General features: G+C 44.4%; 2 protein-coding genes across 2 annotated transcripts in view; one reads left to right on the top strand and one right to left on the bottom strand.

Annotated features, from left to right (window-relative positions):
• The window catches only part of Selenof (selenoprotein F), a 31,612-nt gene extending 18,581 nt beyond the window's left edge, over window positions 1-13,031 (bottom strand). Inside the window, exons 1-2 of the mRNA XM_032897233.1 lie at window positions 12,902-13,031; window positions 5,755-5,922 (exon numbers count right to left, since the gene is read on the bottom strand). Coding sequence (XP_032753124.1) covers window positions 5,755-5,922; window positions 12,902-12,976 — 243 coding nt within the window. The 5' untranslated portion in view covers window positions 12,977-13,031. The remainder of the gene's footprint in view (window positions 1-5,754; window positions 5,923-12,901) is intronic.
• A 477-nt stretch (window positions 13,032-13,508) lies between these two features.
• Window positions 13,509-19,149, top strand: part of Hs2st1 (heparan sulfate 2-O-sulfotransferase 1) — a 140,257-nt gene continuing 134,616 nt past the window's right edge. The window contains exon 1 of the mRNA XM_032897235.1: window positions 13,509-13,958. Coding sequence (XP_032753126.1) covers window positions 13,835-13,958 — 124 coding nt within the window. The 5' untranslated portion in view covers window positions 13,509-13,834. The remainder of the gene's footprint in view (window positions 13,959-19,149) is intronic.

Genomic DNA, 19,149 nt, shown 5'->3' on the forward strand with positions numbered 1-19,149 from the left:
AAAAGAGAAAAAGAACAGAAAAAAAGACAACCACTAAAGAACAAAAGACAAAACAAAAATGCTCCTCCCCAAGCAAACCTCAAACAAAAAAGGGATTCAAATTATTCTGAAACCACTAAAATCTGTTACCAAGTAGATTAAAAAGTCACTGTTGTAGCTCAATAGTAGTGCTTGCCTAGTGAGTGGCTATACATTCCAGGTTTTTGTTGTTGTTGTTGTTGATTGTTTTAAGTCAGGCTGTGGTGGTAGTGTGCCTCTTTAATCCCAGTACTTGGGAAGCAGAGGCAGGAAGATTTTCAAACTAAATTCAAGGCCAGCCTGGTAACGAGTTCCAGGACAGCCAAAGCAACACAGAGAAACCCTGTTTCGAAAAATCCAAACCGAAACCAATCAACCAACCAACCAACCAAAAGAAAAAGAAAAAGGAATGAAGAAACAAAGACATACAGAAAAGCACAGGGCTAGAGAGAAAGGTCAGAGGTTAGGAACCAGAGGACCTAAAATGCTGGATGGCTACCAATCTCTAATTTCACCCCAGGGGATCTGACACCCTCTTCTGACCTCTTCAGACACTTGGACACATTTGCATATATACATAGAGACACATACGCAAAGACAAATCTTTAAAAAAAAAAAAACCCAAAAAGCAATACTGACTCCCAGTGCAACGGCTTAACGCAGTTTCCTAGCAGCACCACCCAAACCCTCACAATCCTTCCTTCAAGATCTCAGGCGATCCAAGTTATTAAAAGTTCAAACCATATCATGCTCTTTACTGACATCTAAACGCCTGCGAGGATGGGGAGCACTGAACTCTTGGTCGGGTATCACACACACCATCTGTTCCACGCTGTAGGAGTCACTGAAGTCTTTGCGCTCACAGGGGGCACCAAGGGAACCTGGAATGTTAAACAGAGGGTTGTTCCTTCAAAGGAATAACCTATTATCCTCCTGGAAAGCTGGGAGCAGACACAGTTAGTAGCCTGGTGAACCTTTTGCTATCTGTGTGGTAGAGCCAACACCAGATCCTCCCCTAAACCCTTACCTTAATTAAGCTTATCAGTTACTGTAGAGACCCCATCTTTATGGAAGGTGTTATATGTGCTTTACAAAGGTTTCAATGTAGTCAAGTCCGATCTTTGTGCAGCTCACTTGGTTCCTCAAGGAGATTTATGTGCACTTTATTGTGCACACAGGATTGAGTTAATATCGTCAGGAAAGTTTTCACTAAATTGTGCTGTGCCTAAATGCCTAAAATAAACTACTCGGTCAGTTTAAACATATCGGGTACTTAGTCACTTTGAACTGAACTGTCTTCTTGCCTCCTGCAGATTGTGACTTTGCTGGCTGTGGTGGTTGTAGAGACGCTTGCTTCCTCCCTCCCCGAACACACAGTACTAGTACCAAGTAGCTGCAAACGCTATTTTGTTATCATAATATATTCTTTCCTGAATCAACTGATAAGAGGAGCTGGAAGGAAGATATGAGATCACCTCGTTGCACATTTTTATCATTAGCCACTCTAACACTTTATGCTATAACTGTCTATTCCTGTACTCTGCCAACAGCAATTGTTGCTGTATTTGCCAAGTCCTCCAAATTTTCTACTGTTTTCTTGCTTGCTTTTAGACACCCAACGTGTACCTTTTAGAATATGCTACTAGTGTCTTAGCACTATCAGTAGCAAATGTATCTGGCAAATGTCTGCACTTTAAGTACAACCCATTCAGTCCTGAAGCAGGAATCAGCCCACAGGAGGAAGAAGACAACGTGATCAGTCTTTAAAACACTGGCTGAGCAGCTGAGGGCTGAATACAGCCACCCGGTGCTAGAAGAGGTCTTAAGCCCTCCCCTAGACTCCTCCAAGGTCAACCAAGACAGAACACATAACAGGTGAGCTTAAAATAATCTGTGCATTGTTTTACAAGTAATTTAGCCTAAACATACCCCAGTTTCTAGACGGTTCTCTGACTTCCTAGGTACGGCTGTGGAGTAACAGTTAAGATGGAAAGCAGTGTAAACTGAAAGGAGGAAAGGTGCTAAAACTGGGGAACCAAAATTATTTAAAGAAAGAAGAAAACCATGTTCTAAAACTTCTGAGAACCTCAGGGCAGGCCACCGAGGGGCCGCACAAACTCTGCAACAGCCCCACGTGCAGGAAGCTGAACGGTGCTAAGCACTGAGCTGAGAGTGAAGATGGCAGGCAGAAGCTGAAAGACGAAAACTGACTGAAAATCACTTACTTTTATAAATCCTAGAAATACATAAATCTTATAAATTGTAGAGTCCATAATAATGATAATAACAACAACAATAATAAAATACTTGATTTGTGTTTATCCTCAGGATAGTCCAAACATTTTTAAAGTTATTTTTAATCAAATCATTTAATTAAAAATGAAATCAAAATAATAAACCAGGTTATTTTTAATCTGATGCTCATGTTCACTTTCAAAACAATCTTGGCTGACGTGGTGGTGCCTGTTTGCAGTCTAAGGTGGTGGGCCCATGGACTTAAGGACAGCCTGGGCCAGAGGCTACCCCAAAAATCAAAACCACTATCAATAAGATTGATGCTCAGAAAACTGCGCTAAATAATTAACACATTTGTTTTTGATACATCCTTAAAAATAAAATATAAAAATGAGAAATTTGTAGTTGAGGCTAATACCTAGTACCAAAGGCTTGCTCTGGGCAACCACCACCACAGAAGTTTGTTTCTTTTAAGGCTTTTACTATTTTTCAGAGTATGTAAATAAACCTATTTTTAAAACTATCAAGCAATTGTAAGGTAAGGCCCTACTGTATCGTTAACTTCTGAGTGTCTTTAAAGGTAGGGCACCACTACATAGTTAGGCTGGCCTGAAACTCAGTCCCCCTGCATCAGACTCCCAAGTGCTGAAATTTAAGGTCTGTGCTACTTTCAATTAGTTTTAAAATGCACCGTATCCAATTTGTTCTTAGTGAAAATGGCCTCTTTCGAGTACAAAGACCTGTGTGACTGTTCCACAGGCTGGGGGTTTAGAAATACACAATAAAACTAGACTTCAAAGAGCTCAATTTATTGGTAGAATAAAGGGCAAAATAACGGGTACAGAAAGCTCATGACTATGCCAACACACTAGGAAGGGGGCCTGGACAGGATGGGGGGACAGGATGACACAGACCAACTAACCTGACATGGGGATGGGGGCAAGAGTAGACAAGGAGGGAGTTGAGCTAAATCCCTTTAAAAGACAGCTCTAGAAAAAGTTGTTTACTGTAAAAGCGGGAAACAAAAACTTACCAGTAGGACTTCTTATTTAGTATTGTATCCTGCTCTTTCCAGTCTCTGAAAAATGTCTCATTTATATCCCTGGTTGGCCTCAAACTCAGAGCAATCCTCCTGCCTGAGCCTCCTGAGCATTACAATCACAGTGTGTACCATGGAACCCAACCCTCAGTTCTTTACCTGAGACGACGACATCTTTTGCTTTTCAACAGACACACTGCTCCACACAGCCACTGCGGCAGCCAAGAGCTTCTTTCATTGTGTTCCTAACCCTAGTTAACACCATGGAGTAACTGGGGCTGGAAAGGTGGCCCAGTTGCTCTGCTAGAAGGCCCAAGGCTCCATTTTCAGCAGGCACACGGTAGCTAACAACTGACATAACTTCAGCTCCAGGGGATCTGATATGCATTTTGGCATCCTCAGGTCATATATGTGGTATGCAGACATACATGAATTTCCTAAGTCTTTACTTAAAATAGCACAGTGAGAGGAACACAGAAGAGCTAACTGTTTCTAGTGGGAGGAGCTGTAGGTGCCAAACTCAGGAAACGGGCAAGCACTGTGCTTCCACACCTAAGGGAAGTCACCAGTGAAAATAAGACCAGGAGAGCTAACCTGGACAGGTGATGACAGAAGAGAGCAACTCCACATGATTTCTAGATGACACCCCACATCCTTCCCACCCCATTACTTCTCAACTATGGAGTGTATGACTAAAACAACAACAAAACAACAACCACAAGAAACAAAACCTCACTCCTTTCTTACCAGGCAGGCAAGACTATAGGCAAGACTCGGTGGAAAGGATGCATTTTTAGTGCCTTTCCTTCCACCTTAACAATCTCTATAGAAAGCAGTCACTTGTACTGCTAACTGCACAAAACACCACTGAAATTCAAGCAATTTTTCTTTAATAGTTTACATTTTTTCTTTCAGCACTGACAAAAAGAAAAACCAATAGGTAAAAACAGCTCTTTCATATGCGCTGTTTTTTGTTTTAGAATTATTTTATATCAATGAAAGGGTAGGATCTCTCGACTTACCCTTAATTACAAAGGGGGTCTGTGGGAGAACTACTGTTACTGCAATCGACCCTTCTTCCACCTTTGTAAGCTTGGGACATTATTGAATAATCTTTTCTGGATGGGCAGTGGATGATGAAGAGATGACTCACACAGATCCCTTCAGCAATTTGTCCCATTGGAGTATCTCACTATGAAAGAGTGCAGGCATAGCCAGCAGTTAAATCTGGTCTTAAACCTCTTTAAAATCGAGCTTTTGAAACTGTTGCTTGGAGTTTTACACACACAAGACCTACCTTATCAGACCAAACACAGAACACGCTGTGGGTTTATGCCAACCAAGAAATAAAAAGTGTGGTGGACGCTGTAAGCTCACCGGGGACCCTGGGAACTCAGGCCACTGTCTTGTGAGATCAAGTGTTAATCTGGCTACCACAAACACTAGAATTTAAAAATGTGCTGCTTTATTTTCTTCTAAAGCTTATAAATATGGACTTGGTGTTGGAAATAAACTTTACCTAGTCACAGGAAAGCATTACTTTTTGAAAGTTTTACAAACGGCAACAGCCAAACAATGCAGCACAGACAGGCAGAGAAGAAGAGGGGCTCACGGATGTCTGAGACGAGTCTGGAACCCTCCTAGGTCACTTTCCATAGCATCCACCTTGCTGTTGGTGGTGAGGACTGATCAGAGAGCCCCGTACATAACAGGTGAGCTCTGTCACTGAGCCGCACCTCAGCCCCTGCGTCTCTTCTTTAGATAATACAAGTACTCGTCTTGGGTACTTGACAATGTAGAAGAGAAATCTGAGAGTGCTACTGAAAAACAAAGATGGAGTAAGTGAGGCCTGGTGGGGACACCCGTAATCTCAGCACTAGGGAGGCGGAGGCAAGAGGGATGGAAGGTCAAGTCCATCGTGGGTGCCATGGCGTCCTGGCAAGTTCTTCAGTGAGACCCTGTCTCCACAGCCCACCCACTGTCCCATCCAAACAAACCCCAGCCCTTACTCAACAGCAGGTTTATAGAGCAGACTGCACTGGCAGCTACTTTCCCTCGACTGACTCCCAGAGAGCAAAGAAGGTTACAGGTGACAGGAGTTTCCCGTTTCCGGACATCAATCGGCAGTTGTGTGAGCTGCATTGTGCCTAATACCACACACCTCAGATTTCTTTGCACAACTGGCTTATTACAAATAAACCAAAGCGTGATTAGTTAACCCTTGCCTTTATTTGGCCATGCCGGGAAGACTAACTCCGTGGTGTGGTCCTGACTTGCCCTCCCCTGGATCCTGGTGTGTGAACACACTTCCTTTGATTCATCTAGTAGACCAGGCAAGCAAGTGACCTGGCTTTTACCGGAACTTGTAAAGTCAGAGACTACTGCTCTGATTGAGTAAGCAGTCTGTACTCTACCTATCTCAACTAAGGCCTGGAAAAGACAGATACAGCAGAAAACAGTACCTTTTTGGTTTCAAACTGCGCTTCTTCCTGACAGCAGCCTCTGCAGACAGGATCCAGTGGAAGCAGGTTAAACTGTCCAAGGAGATCGCAGGAGCTGCAGAGCAAGTTGCTGGAGAAGCCCAACTCCCGGCATGCCTCTGACGAGAACTCTGCCCCGAGAGCAGACACCTGAGAACAGAATGGAACAGGTCCAGGTTTACAGCGATCTTCCTTAAAGAGCAACCAGGGCCACCCAAGGTGTTGTTACACTTCATCTGGAGACAACTCTTAAGTTCTTTTGACTCCATAGTTTTATATTTGGTTTATAACTGATGCTTGCTTTTTGAGACAGTCTTATTAGGTTCAGGCTGGCCCAGAACTAGCTATATGCTGAAGAAGACCTCACCCCGAGTCCTCTGTCCACTTAAGTGCTGGGCTTATGGGCATGTGTCACAACACTAGACCCGGCAGCTTTTACTTCAGTGAAAATGTGGATCAATAAAAGTACAAAATATAACTTTAATGGTTCCCTAGGCCAAAGCCCTCTAGGCTCTTAACCAGACACAGGTATGTTCGTATGTTCCACAGTTCAGTTCCCTGAAGAGCTCTCAATCTCTTAAGATCTTTAAGATGTTTTCATTACTGTAACTGTGTGTACTGCATGTGGATGTGTGCACATGTGCAGGAGCCTGTGGAGGCTTCAGATCCCCACAGCTGGAGCCACTGCTGGTCGTCCCAGTGAGACCTGGTTGCTGGGAACTGAACTGGGGTCCTCTGCAAGAGCAGCACGGCTCTTAATTGCTGAGCCACCTCTCTGGCCTCCCAGCTTTTATACCTTTTCCTGCATCTGTAGCTCACCTTATCCGTCAGTTCCACCTTTCCTTACCCCAACTCTCCCTCTTTCCAGCTATGGATCCCTGTGCTCCCCAAGTGGAAATCTGGTCCTCACACCGCTGTTCATACTTCTCCCTATGTCTAAGCCCTTTCCAGTTTTACCCTGTTAATTCTGCTTATTTCCAAGAACCTAATCAGCACCAGTCTCCCAGGAAGGCCTGTCTGTAAAACGTAACTTGCCTTCAGACACTGCACTTTCCTTAGCTGAGAAAACCTATCCAGCTGTAAATGGGACCACTTGGGACCACCTCACCGTGTAAGGTTTCCCGACTTGCAACCAACACACGAGTAACCCTGAGGATGGGCACTGGGCTGTTTCTATTTCTAGCACCTATGGTAGTTCTTGTTTTTTTTTTTTTAAAAAAACAAATCACCTGGTAAAAACCAGTCTCCAATAGGGGAAATGTCGGACTGACTGTATCTGGTTGGTCTTCAAGAACAAGGAAGGGTCTGTAAACTTCTAATGGCCGGAAAGGAATTATGCTTTAATAGCAAAATGGTTTCTCTTAGTACTACTCAACTCAGCCATTGCCACACAAAAGCAATCACAGGCAATACAGAAATGAATGTTCCAATGACAGGGTTGGCTGAAATTGGTATACCGGCTCAGTCGTCAGCTTTCTCTTAAACTAATCAGCAGGATTAAAACCCATTGACATTGCTAGTACATTTCCACAAAGTCCTAACGACCTCATTGGTCTTTATCAGTCAATATTTTAATTTGATAGGTATCTCATACATATTTTACCCTACATCTCTGTAATAGAGAATGTACATTTATCTTCAAGGCAATCAACTATGCCAACAAAGTGGAGGAACCTGAGTTTACTGGTGAGTTTTCTTATAGTTTGGCTATAAGACACTTGCAATTTCCCATCAGTAAAGTGACCTGTAAGATCTACTTCAGAGTAGCTTGGAATCAGGGACAGCAATATGGCAGATTGGAGAAAAGTGCCATCACCATGTACTATATCTTATTTCCATGTGACGGGCAGTCCTCCAACATGGAGAGAGAGAGAGAGAGAGAGAGAGAGAGAGAGAGAGAGAGAGAGAGAGAGAGAGAGAGCGCGCGCGAGCTCTCGAGAGCAGTCCTCCCATGGAGGGGGGGGGAGTGTGTGTGTGTGTGTGTGTGTGTGTGTGTGTTGGGGGTTCTCTGCCTGCCTACACCCTCCACCAAGAAACATCAACTTTGGAGTGTGGTCACCATGCCGCAGAGAAGCCTAAGTTAGAGGTACAGCACAGACAGAATCCTGCAGAGAGCAACCAAGGTCCCCAGCTGACATCATCATGAACTACCTAACGTGTGAGCAAAGCGCCTTCCGATTTCACACTCCAGCCTTTCAGCTGAGGTCTGAGGCAGGAAGCCCCTGCTGGGCCTGCCTGGGACTGACACCTCACTCGTCTGAAAGCAGACTCCACTGTACACACCCTAGCTTCAGGGAAACGGATGACCCGCCAACCTGAAGGCAAAATCAACTGTTTATGCGACTAGGTTCAGGGGGATTTGTTTTGCAGCCAGGAACTGAAACTTGTAAAAGCGAATTCACTTTGAAAACTGCGAACTGCTTAAGAACTTGCAGAAACACGGGCTGGGGAAAGTCCTTGCTGAATAAGCTTGAAACCTGAGTCTGGATCGTCGGCGTCCACCTAAACAAAAGCTAGGGTCTGGAATGCATATCTGTAATTCCAGTACTGGACAGAGTGCAAAGCCAGCCGGATCCCAGGACCTCAGTGGAGCCAGGGAAGTGGTGAGGAGGCAATTCTGAACAGATTTCGGATCTGGAGACAAACGGACGGGGTTAGAGAGGATGAATCCCGACACACTGAATGCCAGAAGCATCGCCATTACTAAAGGTCTTACAAACCATCAGATGTTCTGCGGTGTACTTTATCATTCCATTTACTACTAACCATGCTTAGGACACAGACAGGACAGTAAGAAAACTTGTCAGACTACACAAGAAAAACTTGCATTAAGATTTTTAATCCTGGGAATGGAGAGATGGCTTGGTTGGTAAAATGCCAAATGTTCATGAGGACATGAGTCTCGAGCCAGAGGAACGGATGGGTCCCTGGAGCTTGCCGGAGATCTAATCCAGCCGAACACTGAGCTCTGGGATCAGTAAAAGACCGTCTCAGAGCCAAAGAGGAAGGCGCCCGATGATTAATTCTGGTCTTTGCAAGCACACAGACACTACACACTAATTAATAACAGTCTAATCTTAGTCTGCCTTTAAAATTCTGCAATGGTCTGACTGTGTATGTCCTCACCAAAACCCACGTGGTAGAAGGCCGGTTTCTCAATACAGTGTAGTGAGGTGGTCTAGTTAGAGGTGCGTGACCCTTACATGTTGATTCACGTAGTCCTTGTGTGGGGAAGTTGCTATGCACAGCTTTCTCATTCTCTGCTAGGATTACAGTCAGGGGTGCTCACCAGTCAGGGGTGCTGTGGTTGTCCAGATTATACGATGCAGTCTCCACAATTGGGTACCAAAATGAGGTTCTTTAAAAATCATCCAGTCTCAGTCACTGTTAAATGAACAGCAAACAGGCTAACCTCTGACTTATCTTACTGTGTGGAATGCAGTGATGCATCATGGTTAGATCAGTAATAAGAAAAATACTAACAACCCTAATCGTGCCACCCACTGCTCACAGGATACACGGAGAAGAGAGTCAAACTGTGGCCAGATGGGTGATGAGTGTCTCCGAGTGAGGGGTGCACAGTCACTCTATAGTTTCCACGGAGATGCGTGAGCTGAACAAAGGACTGCATACCAGGTCCCACCACAATGGACCTTTGTTAAAGGGCTTTAGGTCCCACCACAATGTACTGTTGTAATCTTTACCCATGCTCAGGACGTAGTCCAGGTTGACGCATTTGCTATTACTCCAGCTGTCATCTCACGGAAAGCTGTTAAGAGAGCAGTGCCACTCACTTTAATTAGAGGTGCGCACAGGTGCAGACACTAAATTCTCAACTGAAGCGTGAGCTAAGGCTCCACTTCAAGGCGTCATGAAGTAGTTTTTACTCCTTCCTGCGGTTCCAAAGCCACACTGTGTGACTTTCACCTGACAAGTGTCCAGTGTACTTGGTCTTTTCCCCAACTGCAAAATCCAAGAATTTGCCTAACTTTTTTTTGTATTTCCAATAATTCTACACACCCCTATGCATCACCAGGAAGTTAAGACTTTGTAAGTTCTGATTTTTGGTCCATCTTTAAAACAGTCTTGTTATATTGCTTGGGCTGGATTGGAACTTCCTACATGTAGCCCAGGTTAGTCTCAAATGTCGGATCCTCCCATTTCAGCCCCCTGAATGCTGTGATTACAAGCAGCAGCTCAGATTACAAGAGGCACCAACACACCTGGCTCTGACCTTCAGTCTGTGAAGTAGATGGAGTTAAGCTTATATTCTGAGTAATCACGGAGAAAAACAGAAAACTAAGACGCAGAGTAAACCAGTGTGCTTTAGGTGACAGCTGTTAAAATTTGAAAACAGGGGTTGGGGATTTAGCTCAGTGGTAGAGCGCTTGCCTAGGAAGCGCGAGGCCCTGGGTTCGGTCCCCAGCTCCGAAAAAAAGAAAAAGAAAAAAAAAAAATTGAAAACACATCTAAAGTTCTTTTTAAATTTAAAACTAAACATCGCAGTATCAAGAGAGAGAGGGGGGGGAGACTGATTGATTGATTATATGGTCTTATTTGTATTTTATTTTTCTAAGATAATATACACTAATTTAGAGCCCTCATTTACAAAGAACAGAATGAAGCTGACATCTGCCCTAAAAAGGTTTCAATCTAGTACTTAGTGATTACCAGGAGAGTTTTCCGAGTGGTCTGTACCGTCAATTGTCGATGACACTCCAGCTGGGACCACTTGTAACAGACCCAGAAGAAGTTAACTGGAATAGAGGGTCAACAATAACTGACAAGCAGGCTCCATCTGTCCAGGCAGTAAGACCTTTGCTTGTAGATCCCCTAGCTCACTCATGAAACATCCTAGTTAGATGTCAAGGTGCCCCTCCAAGTATGTCAGTACAGAAAAAAAGTAATCAGGAACAGGCCCTTCTTTAAGGTGAGATCCAGTTAGCACACCGGGAGAATGACACTTCAAGAAACAATAGAAAATTAAAGGTAGCTGAGAGATCAGGTCCTGACCACCACTAATGCACTGAATGGCTTTAGCTGGGGGCAGAGAGATTGTTTTTCTGGAGGAGGTAATTTCTTAGCTGAAAACTGAAGGCTGAGGGGTGGCCATATGGCTCAGTGGGTAAAGATGCTTGCTGCCAAGCCTGAGGACCTGAGTTCAATCCTCAGGACCCACATGGTGGAAGGAGGTTCAGATGGTAGTCAGATGACAATCATTTTTATGGGTGTAAGGGAGACAGCTTCTGAGAGAGAACAAACTACTAGATTTACCTGAGCAAGTACCCCAGCTCTTCCTAGCCTTTTGTTCTCCCAGCAGAACACGGAAGCACCAGGAACTAAGCCTGGTGAAGGAACATGTAAAGACAAACTTCATCTTCAAGGGAAGTGGGAGGGGTTTTTTTTTTTTTTTTAAGCACAAGTTTAAATTTCAGAGATATTACTCTAGACAGGTAAGGGCAGAATGATAAAGAAATCAGAAGTGGAAACGGGTTAATAAATCATAAGCAAGCCCATACACTGGCCTGAATTGCAATTCAGAGAAAAACCAGTAGGCTGTTACTTTCAAGGAGAAAGGTCTCATAATATTGAACTAGTTTTCAGGTATATTGAGGAAGTAAGAATTAGTAAGGCTAGGTAACTAACTGTGCAGTACATAAAGGAAGGAGTGAAAAAGACACTTGAGTCTAAGTTAGATTTGTGGACAGTCGCCGTGGCATACATAAAGCCATAAACCCTTCCTGCTCTGGTCCTCGTATGTACGAACATTTCTTTGCAATGCAATTCTGTCATTCTTCCCATATGGCTGTGGGGTCTCAATGTTTACCTGAGGCTTGGTCTGGGGACTTAATTTGACAAGTCTGATGTGATGGAGTTTGGATCTGTTTGCACAGTGGGAGGATCTGGCTTTCTATTTTTAGCCTCGGTCGCCCCAGAGAGGTGTGTGGTTTCCACGACGAGGTCTTAAGAGGCCTTTGCTCTTTTGGAGTATTGTCCTGAGATTGCTGAGAAAAATAAGTCAGTCTGGTCTACTGGGAGATGAGAGGCTGGAAGCAGAACTAAGTGGTCCCAGTTAATGGCACGGATTAGGAATCACAGTAGCGTTGGGTTCTTAAATTAACCAACTAGCTCATACAGTGCATACATGAGAGAACTGCTTCCCCAACCTAAAGGACCGTTTTAAACTGTTTAAAACTTTGATGTGGGGTGGGGAGTTACAAAGCCACTGTCTATTGAAATTTAGAAGGTAGAAGGTAGTTTGAGAACATCACTCCTTTGTAACATTTAGTAGTGGTAACAAATTCAAGTGACTACAATGGGAAGAGAAAGCAAACGACTCACTTATCTCTCCGGTATAGAAAGTTTAGGAAGAGAAACCAAACGACTCACGGTTCTCTCCAGTATGGAAAGTTTAAAGGGATGTCCCCTAAATGTTACCTAAAAGTACCAGATGTCTCAAAACGATATCGTATTACAACGTGAGATGCTAAGAATCCACCTTTCGGACAAAGTAATAAGAGCAGAGACAACATTTGCAAAGTACTGGATCTATGAAAAACAAAGTATTTAGAGAGCCACGGTATAATCGTAACTTTCTAAAATCTTGGACAAATCACTTAAATACCCTTAGTACAAGACATGTAAAATATGGGAGAAAAACTTCCACAGAGGAGTTTACCAAAATACAGTCGTTTCATAAGTAGCTAAGTAAGTCAAAACTAGGTTTTCTCCTCTCAGAGATCCAGCACCTATGCATTCTGGCTAACGAGGAAAAGCGCTTGTCTGGACCAAAACCAAGATAATGTCCCTTTAAGGTTTCGGAGACTTGTAAGCAGTGGTAGTTCTCATTTACTTGTGTCTTATTAAAAGGAACGTCCCTCTTCCTAAGCATTACTGACTTTATGTACCCACTGCGTTCTTACAAAAATATATTTTAGCTGCCTGAAGTGAGGAAACCATCGCCTCTAGAGCTCCGGCTGGAATTCTGCCACGTTTCACTCCGGATGGAAGCGGCGACTAAGACAGCCCTGTTCCACCGGCGGTTCCCATGCGTGGCCGCGGGTTTGCCCTTCCACATCCTCGCCCTCCGACAGGCCTTGAGGCAGCCACAGAGGCGGTCCACACTCACCGCTTGAAACGCAGTCGCCAGCAGCAAGCGCAGCCCCAGCGCGGGCCGGAGCCACCCGCCCTGCCCTGCCGCCATCCTTGCGGTCTGCCGTCAATCTTTAGGAGTCTGAGGACCCTTGTGCCGGGGACGTCCACTGCACTGCCTGATGCGAAGCACGCCGCAAAAGGCCACTGCTACAAGCCTATTACTCCACAAAGACGAGTGTTAATTAGGCGACCCCAGAAGCCTGAAAGTGATCGACTATTAAACAGCCCTCAGGTTCTTTTAGGGATTCAAATCAGGCACTTTCCTAGACTCCCCACACCGGGGCTTCTTATTCACGACATTACAGCGGCTATCCACGAAGTCCCAGCTCGTTCATTACTAGCCCCGCCTCCCCCGAATTTACCCAATCGAAAAACGCCTTGCTTGAGGCCTGTGGCAAGGAACCCAACCGTAAATCGAACCGAAAGGGCGATAAGCGGCCGTTCTTCGGACCAATGAACGCCACTGTACGGAAGGACGGGGGTGGAGCCTCTGGTTGCCGGGCAGCGTGCGTCAAGGCGTGCGCGTGGTGGCCGCGGGGGAGGGGAGGGGGCGGGCCGAGGGCGGCGCAGCCGCAGCCGCAGCGCCGCTGGAGGAGCGCGCGGCCGCGAGCGACCGAGGGAGGGAAGGGAGGAAGAGAGGGAAGAGGGCGTGCGGCCGCGGGGTCCCGAAGCCAGGCGGCAGCGGCAGGAGGGCGCCAGGGCCGTCGAGTGGGCCGGGGAGAAGCGTGCACCGGGCGGCCGGCGCTGGCTCCCGCGGGCGGGAGACCGGAGAGGAGGAGGAGGGGGTCGCTGCGGCGCGGCAGCCCGCGCAGCTCCCGGGTCGGGGTCTCCTCCCGGCGCTTCGGTCGCCCTCGGGGCCCCGCTCCCCGCCCCCCGCGGTATGTCTTGATCGCGAGCGGCGGGTTTCATGGGGCTCCTCAGGATTATGATGCCGCCCAAGTTGCAGCTGCTGGCGGTGGTGGCCTTCGCCGTGGCGATGCTCTTCTTGGAGAACCAGATCCAGAAGCTGGAGGAGTCCCGGGCGAAGCTAGGTGAGGCAGCCGAGCCGTGCGCCGGGGCCGGGCTGGCGGGTAGGCATTGCCGGGTATAGCCAAGTGGGCTTCCGCAGGGGGCACCGAAGAGTCCGGAGAGCTGGGACCCAGGCACGTCGAGCTCCCGCCACCGGGGAGGGATGCTGGGCTGGGGAGCTGCACGCGCGAGGTCCCTGGCCGGAGGGCTGCCCCGTTGGCCCTCCACGGAGAGAGGGGACCCGAGTCTGCATGGAGCTGGTGCAGCTTGAGGGCACGAACGCTCACTCTCTCATCTCTTCCGAATGGTTCTGGAAAGCCCCAGTCATGTGCGGCGATGGGGACTGGAATTTGAATTAGGGCCACCTGGGCACAGAATCCTTTGGGGATGGTGGTCGTGGGGAGATTCATCGAGGGGAGACAGGTAGAAATGGAAGAGTCCGGGAATGATGGGGAGTGAAAGCAGCTTACCGTAGTGAGTGGCAGGCATGCCTGAGCCTAGGGCGATAAGGGACCTTAGAACTGACAGCTTAGGTAGGCTGGCAGTGTGGCACAGCGGAGCAGATGAAAAGCTCTGATGGTACGGAACGAAACATCTGGGGAACCGAAGTTCTCTATGAGTGGCGCTGAACTGGTTGATTTGGGCTTGAGAGTAGCTACGGTCATAAGTGTAGGCTGATTGCGTGGACAAGAGAGGGACGTCGAGGGTTCGGAATTACAGGGTTTACTGTGTGAAAGGAAAAGAGTGGCAAGAGCGAGCCATGTGGGTTTCTTTCTGTGTTGGAATGGGAAAGGATTCCTGAAACACAAAATTGCAGTGCGAACTTGTGCAACAGCAGTCGAAAGCGCGGATAGTCGGTGCTTCCGGATAGTGGAGAACTTTGGTATTTTGGAAGTGCTCTGGAGACAGAGAGACTTAATGATTGACGCGTTCTGATTTAAAAAAATGTACTCGGCACTTGTAAATCAGCTCAGAGGATGTAATTTGACTGTGGGAAGCAGCTGTTGCGTACACTTTGACCTAGCCTGTTTCTTAAACACGATTTAAATTTACCTTGAGGAACGGCTAGCTGCAGCTTGGGAGTGTGGATTAATTTTCAAGAAAAGAAGTACCAGAAAAGAATTTACATTTTATATATAGTAGATATTTCCAAGTTTTGATAGACTTTTACAGAACCCTTCAACACTATTCTTAGTGTTATAAAAGAAAGTTTCATTTGATTGATGTCCAGCTCAGTGTGGAAGAGAAGCCAAAGGTACTTCCGGCCTTCAATTCTAGAGTGAAATTATGAAGAACTATTGAACTTATGTACTGGATTTAAAAAGGTTTTGCATGCTAGAAATTATTCACTTTAAATACTGAAGGTTGTACAATTTATACCTTTGCCTTGCGCGTGGCTCCTCTGTACTGTACTTACAGTCATAGTCTGGCCTCACTCATGATCCAACTTTACAGGAAGAAAGTGACTCATCTTACAGTAAATTAAAAGTTGTTAAAATGAGCACTTGTATTTATTATTTCTTGAATTGGTTTTTGGAATTCTCTAGATGTATAGGCTAAACATGATTAAATTCGTTGCTTGTCCTCCTTGCCTAACATTTTTTTCTGCAGTGTTTGAAAGTTTATAGACACCACCTGATTAATTGTAAAAGTTAAGTTACCTGAGGATATAGAACACCACAGGTTTTCATTCAAGGGAAAAATAATTCTGCCAGGAGTAAGTGCATAAAAAGGATTAGCTATGAGGGAAACAGCTAATATGCACCACAATAAATAATTCTGAGAAACCGAGGACTGACCATGTGGGTCAGGTCTGTAGTTCCAGTACTCTAAAAGCTGACACCAAAGGTTGGTGAGTTCAAGACCAGCATGTGCTGCTACATAGCACTATCCTGTCTTAAAGGAAATGGAGAACAAATAGCTCTCAAATGTAACCCAGAGACGCCGGGATGACAGAGATAATGCAGCTTTATGTCAGCTCATTAATCTGATTAGATTGTTTGCTAAATATTTTTATTTTTAAAAGACACAGATGTCTATGTTGTGTTGCCCAGGATGGACCAGAACTCCTGGCCTCAAGGGTTCTTCCTTCCTCATCCTTGAAAGAAGTTGTAAAAGCCCTCCACCTTGCCTCCTTAAAAAAACAAGTCTCGCTTCCAAGGCAGCACTGAAAGAGACACTGACTGTTACCCTGACTCCTGAGGAAAGAGACACAAGGGCCAGGCCGTGACTAGATAGCTTTCCTCTGTGATATTCTTATTTATCTTCCAAGAACAAGAGAGAACTGTTTTTCAGATGCAGAATAATCCTTAGATGATATAATTTGCCCGAGACTGTATCACTAGTAAGTGGTGGAGTGCGAATGGAACTCAGGTATGTTTGATTCCTAATTGAGGACCCCTGTAATTACACCAAGCAGTTTGAGACTTTCTCCTGACATTACACTGCAGTGAGCTGTTTGAATAGCGTTTATAAATTGTATTATCGATGCATATATTGCTGAGAATGAATATCATTCTGAGAAAACTCAATTTCTGACACAAAGGAGTTGGTTTAATGTCATGCCCTTAGCTTATGTCCATGTAATGAACATAATTACATTACTCCACAGAATGGACGGAAACAGCTTGTTCCTGCTATCGGAGAAGAAAACCTTTGGTTGTTCGCTGTAATTGTGGGATGCAACATTAAAAGGCATTTTTATTTTGGCTCTGAAAAGCTAATGAACATTTTACCCTTAAAAAATAGTTTTTATAGTTTATTTTTTCTGCTGTAGGAGATTCCAAAGGGTTGTAATGTCTGTTAATGACCGTAATGCAACCTGGTTAAAGTCAACAACGTCCTGATGGTGAGGGCTCTAATGAAGCAATAGGTGTATTCAAAAATAAGGCATAGTTACTGGCCTCTTGGGAAATTACCTAGATAGGAATTCCTAAAGCTCCCAGTATTAGCTTTCTACTTTATAGTTTATTTTTTCCTTAAAGGAACTATTCCTACAGCTTATTGTTATATATTATCTTATAACTTACTCTTTCTTATTTAATATTAGAAACTTTTTCCATGTCATACTAGACATGTTCTGATTCATTCTAGTAGCTGTATAATATTCCAAATTATGCAGGTATCCTAAATTATCATGTCAGTAATAGTCATTTTGTCTCCACAACCTCCCCCACTTTTAAGGCTTGCTATTTCTTTTCTTGTTATTATGAACAGTGTTGCAAGTGTCTTTATGTGTCTCTGTTTACCCACTAATGTGATTTTTGTCTAGGGTGTTGTCTGGGTCAAAGGAAACATGTTCCTTACTAACGTTTACCCCAGAGGTTAAGGTACTCCATATTGCCAGAGCACACTAGTGCTACAAGTGCTCAGCCACTGTAAGGCTGTGAAATGATGCTGGTAAATCAACTAGTATTTCCTTAATTTTTAGTTAAGCTTTTTATGTTGTTTATTGCTTTTTGCTTGTTTTGGTTCATTTGGATAATTTACTCTTTTCATTTTTTTGGGTCTTTAAATGTTAATGTAAGTAAATCTTCGATCTTTATATCTGCTCTTTTCTAAAGTCTGCCTTTGTCTCTCAGCTGTGGTATATTTTGCTTATACTGAAAAGTTAACTTTTACCCAAATCTTAACAATTTAGGCAAGTAATTTTCATGTTAAAACTTTGCTGAACTAAAATAGGGTATATTCTCTAGAACAAGAGTATGTATTCTATACTCTGTATTCTATAGAATAATATAGTTTTTATTTTATATTTTTCCTTTAAACCATTTGTTTATGCACAGAGATTTACTATAATGTATTCTGATAGTCACTTATGGCATTTGTATTAATAAATAATGTGTCTTTTCTCATGTAAATCATTATTCATATGCTAAAGTTTTGTGTTCTCTTAGTTCAGTTGGTTTTGTATTCTAGTCTTTTTCACTAACTTGAAATTATTTAGACTTCAGGATTATTTACACACACATATATGTACACGTACATCAAGATGTGTGAATTTACTAAACTATATATAGCTCTCATCAGATTTATAAGGGATAATGTGATTCCCTGTACTGGTTTAAAAATAAATCACCGATATTTAATAGTTTAAGCAACCTTAGTCAGAAGTTTTGAAAACCCTGAGCTTCCAGGTCAGACTCTTGGGTGCTGATTCACTGCTGTAATAGAGGCTTGCACACCACAGGTCACGTTCCGAATGCAGGCACACAAAAGCTTGAGCTCAACCCCAGGCGATCACGTAAGGCATACATGAAGCCGCCGTAAAGAACTTTAGGTGGAGATTGGGTTCGGTCTCTAAGATACCTCTGTCAACGTTCCCAAGTCAGAGAAACACTTGTGGTTCTGAGTTTGTGTTCCGGCCTGTAGATATTTCTTGGTAAATAAAGCAAAGTTTTTATAATAGCATTGACAACATTTGGCTCGCTGTTGACTTGTACAGGATAAGCACCTTAGTTAAGAAGAACGTTCTCTGGGAAGTTACACTTGGAAACTTTATTCTGAAAAACGCATCCCTAATTTCCTGGCAAGGTGGCTGTGTTCAAGATGGCGTGGGTGTAGACTGTATACTTAGTTTTCTAGCAAATGTGAAAGAATAGACACAAAAGTTGACCTAGCGGTGAGTCAGAACCATAGGTATCAGAAGGTGCTTTTCTGAGAAAAGCGCGGACCCAAGAAGGTGCTGCTGTTGACTGATGGAACAGAGACCCAGAGGCTGCTTTCCTGCAGAAGCGCATAGTTATGATCGTCTTTCCTGTAGGGAGCATGATTTTAAACAGTGTACGTCAGTCAGTTATGAAGCCACTGTGAGTTATGAGTGTGTTAGGATTTGATCTTTTAAATGAGCAACTTAGTTCCATATAAATTTTGCAGTTGTTTACGTTGGTGAAAATGGTTAAGCACTATTTTCTCAAAACTCTGCAGAAGAACTGACCCCAGCCACTGCTGAGGCTGCTGTTCGGGACTGGGTAGTTTTTGAGAAATGCTTGAAACTGTACAGATGCCTCCTGTAGACAGATGGAGCAGCAGCTCTGCAGAGAGGGCTTGGTCTTTGGGTTAGCAGGGAAACGAAACTTTGGCAATGCCGGTTTGACATGTCGCTTACCCGCATCTTGCTTGGGATGGCTGGAGATGGAGAGGCATCACTTGAAGTAGCTGATCGCAAGACAGTTCCAGGTCTGTTTCTCATCCCAATAGTTCTTTATAGCATTT

This window comes from Rattus rattus, chromosome 3, assembly GCF_011064425.1.
Source record: "Rattus rattus isolate New Zealand chromosome 3, Rrattus_CSIRO_v1, whole genome shotgun sequence".
Taxonomy (NCBI): domain Eukaryota; kingdom Metazoa; phylum Chordata; class Mammalia; order Rodentia; family Muridae; genus Rattus; species Rattus rattus.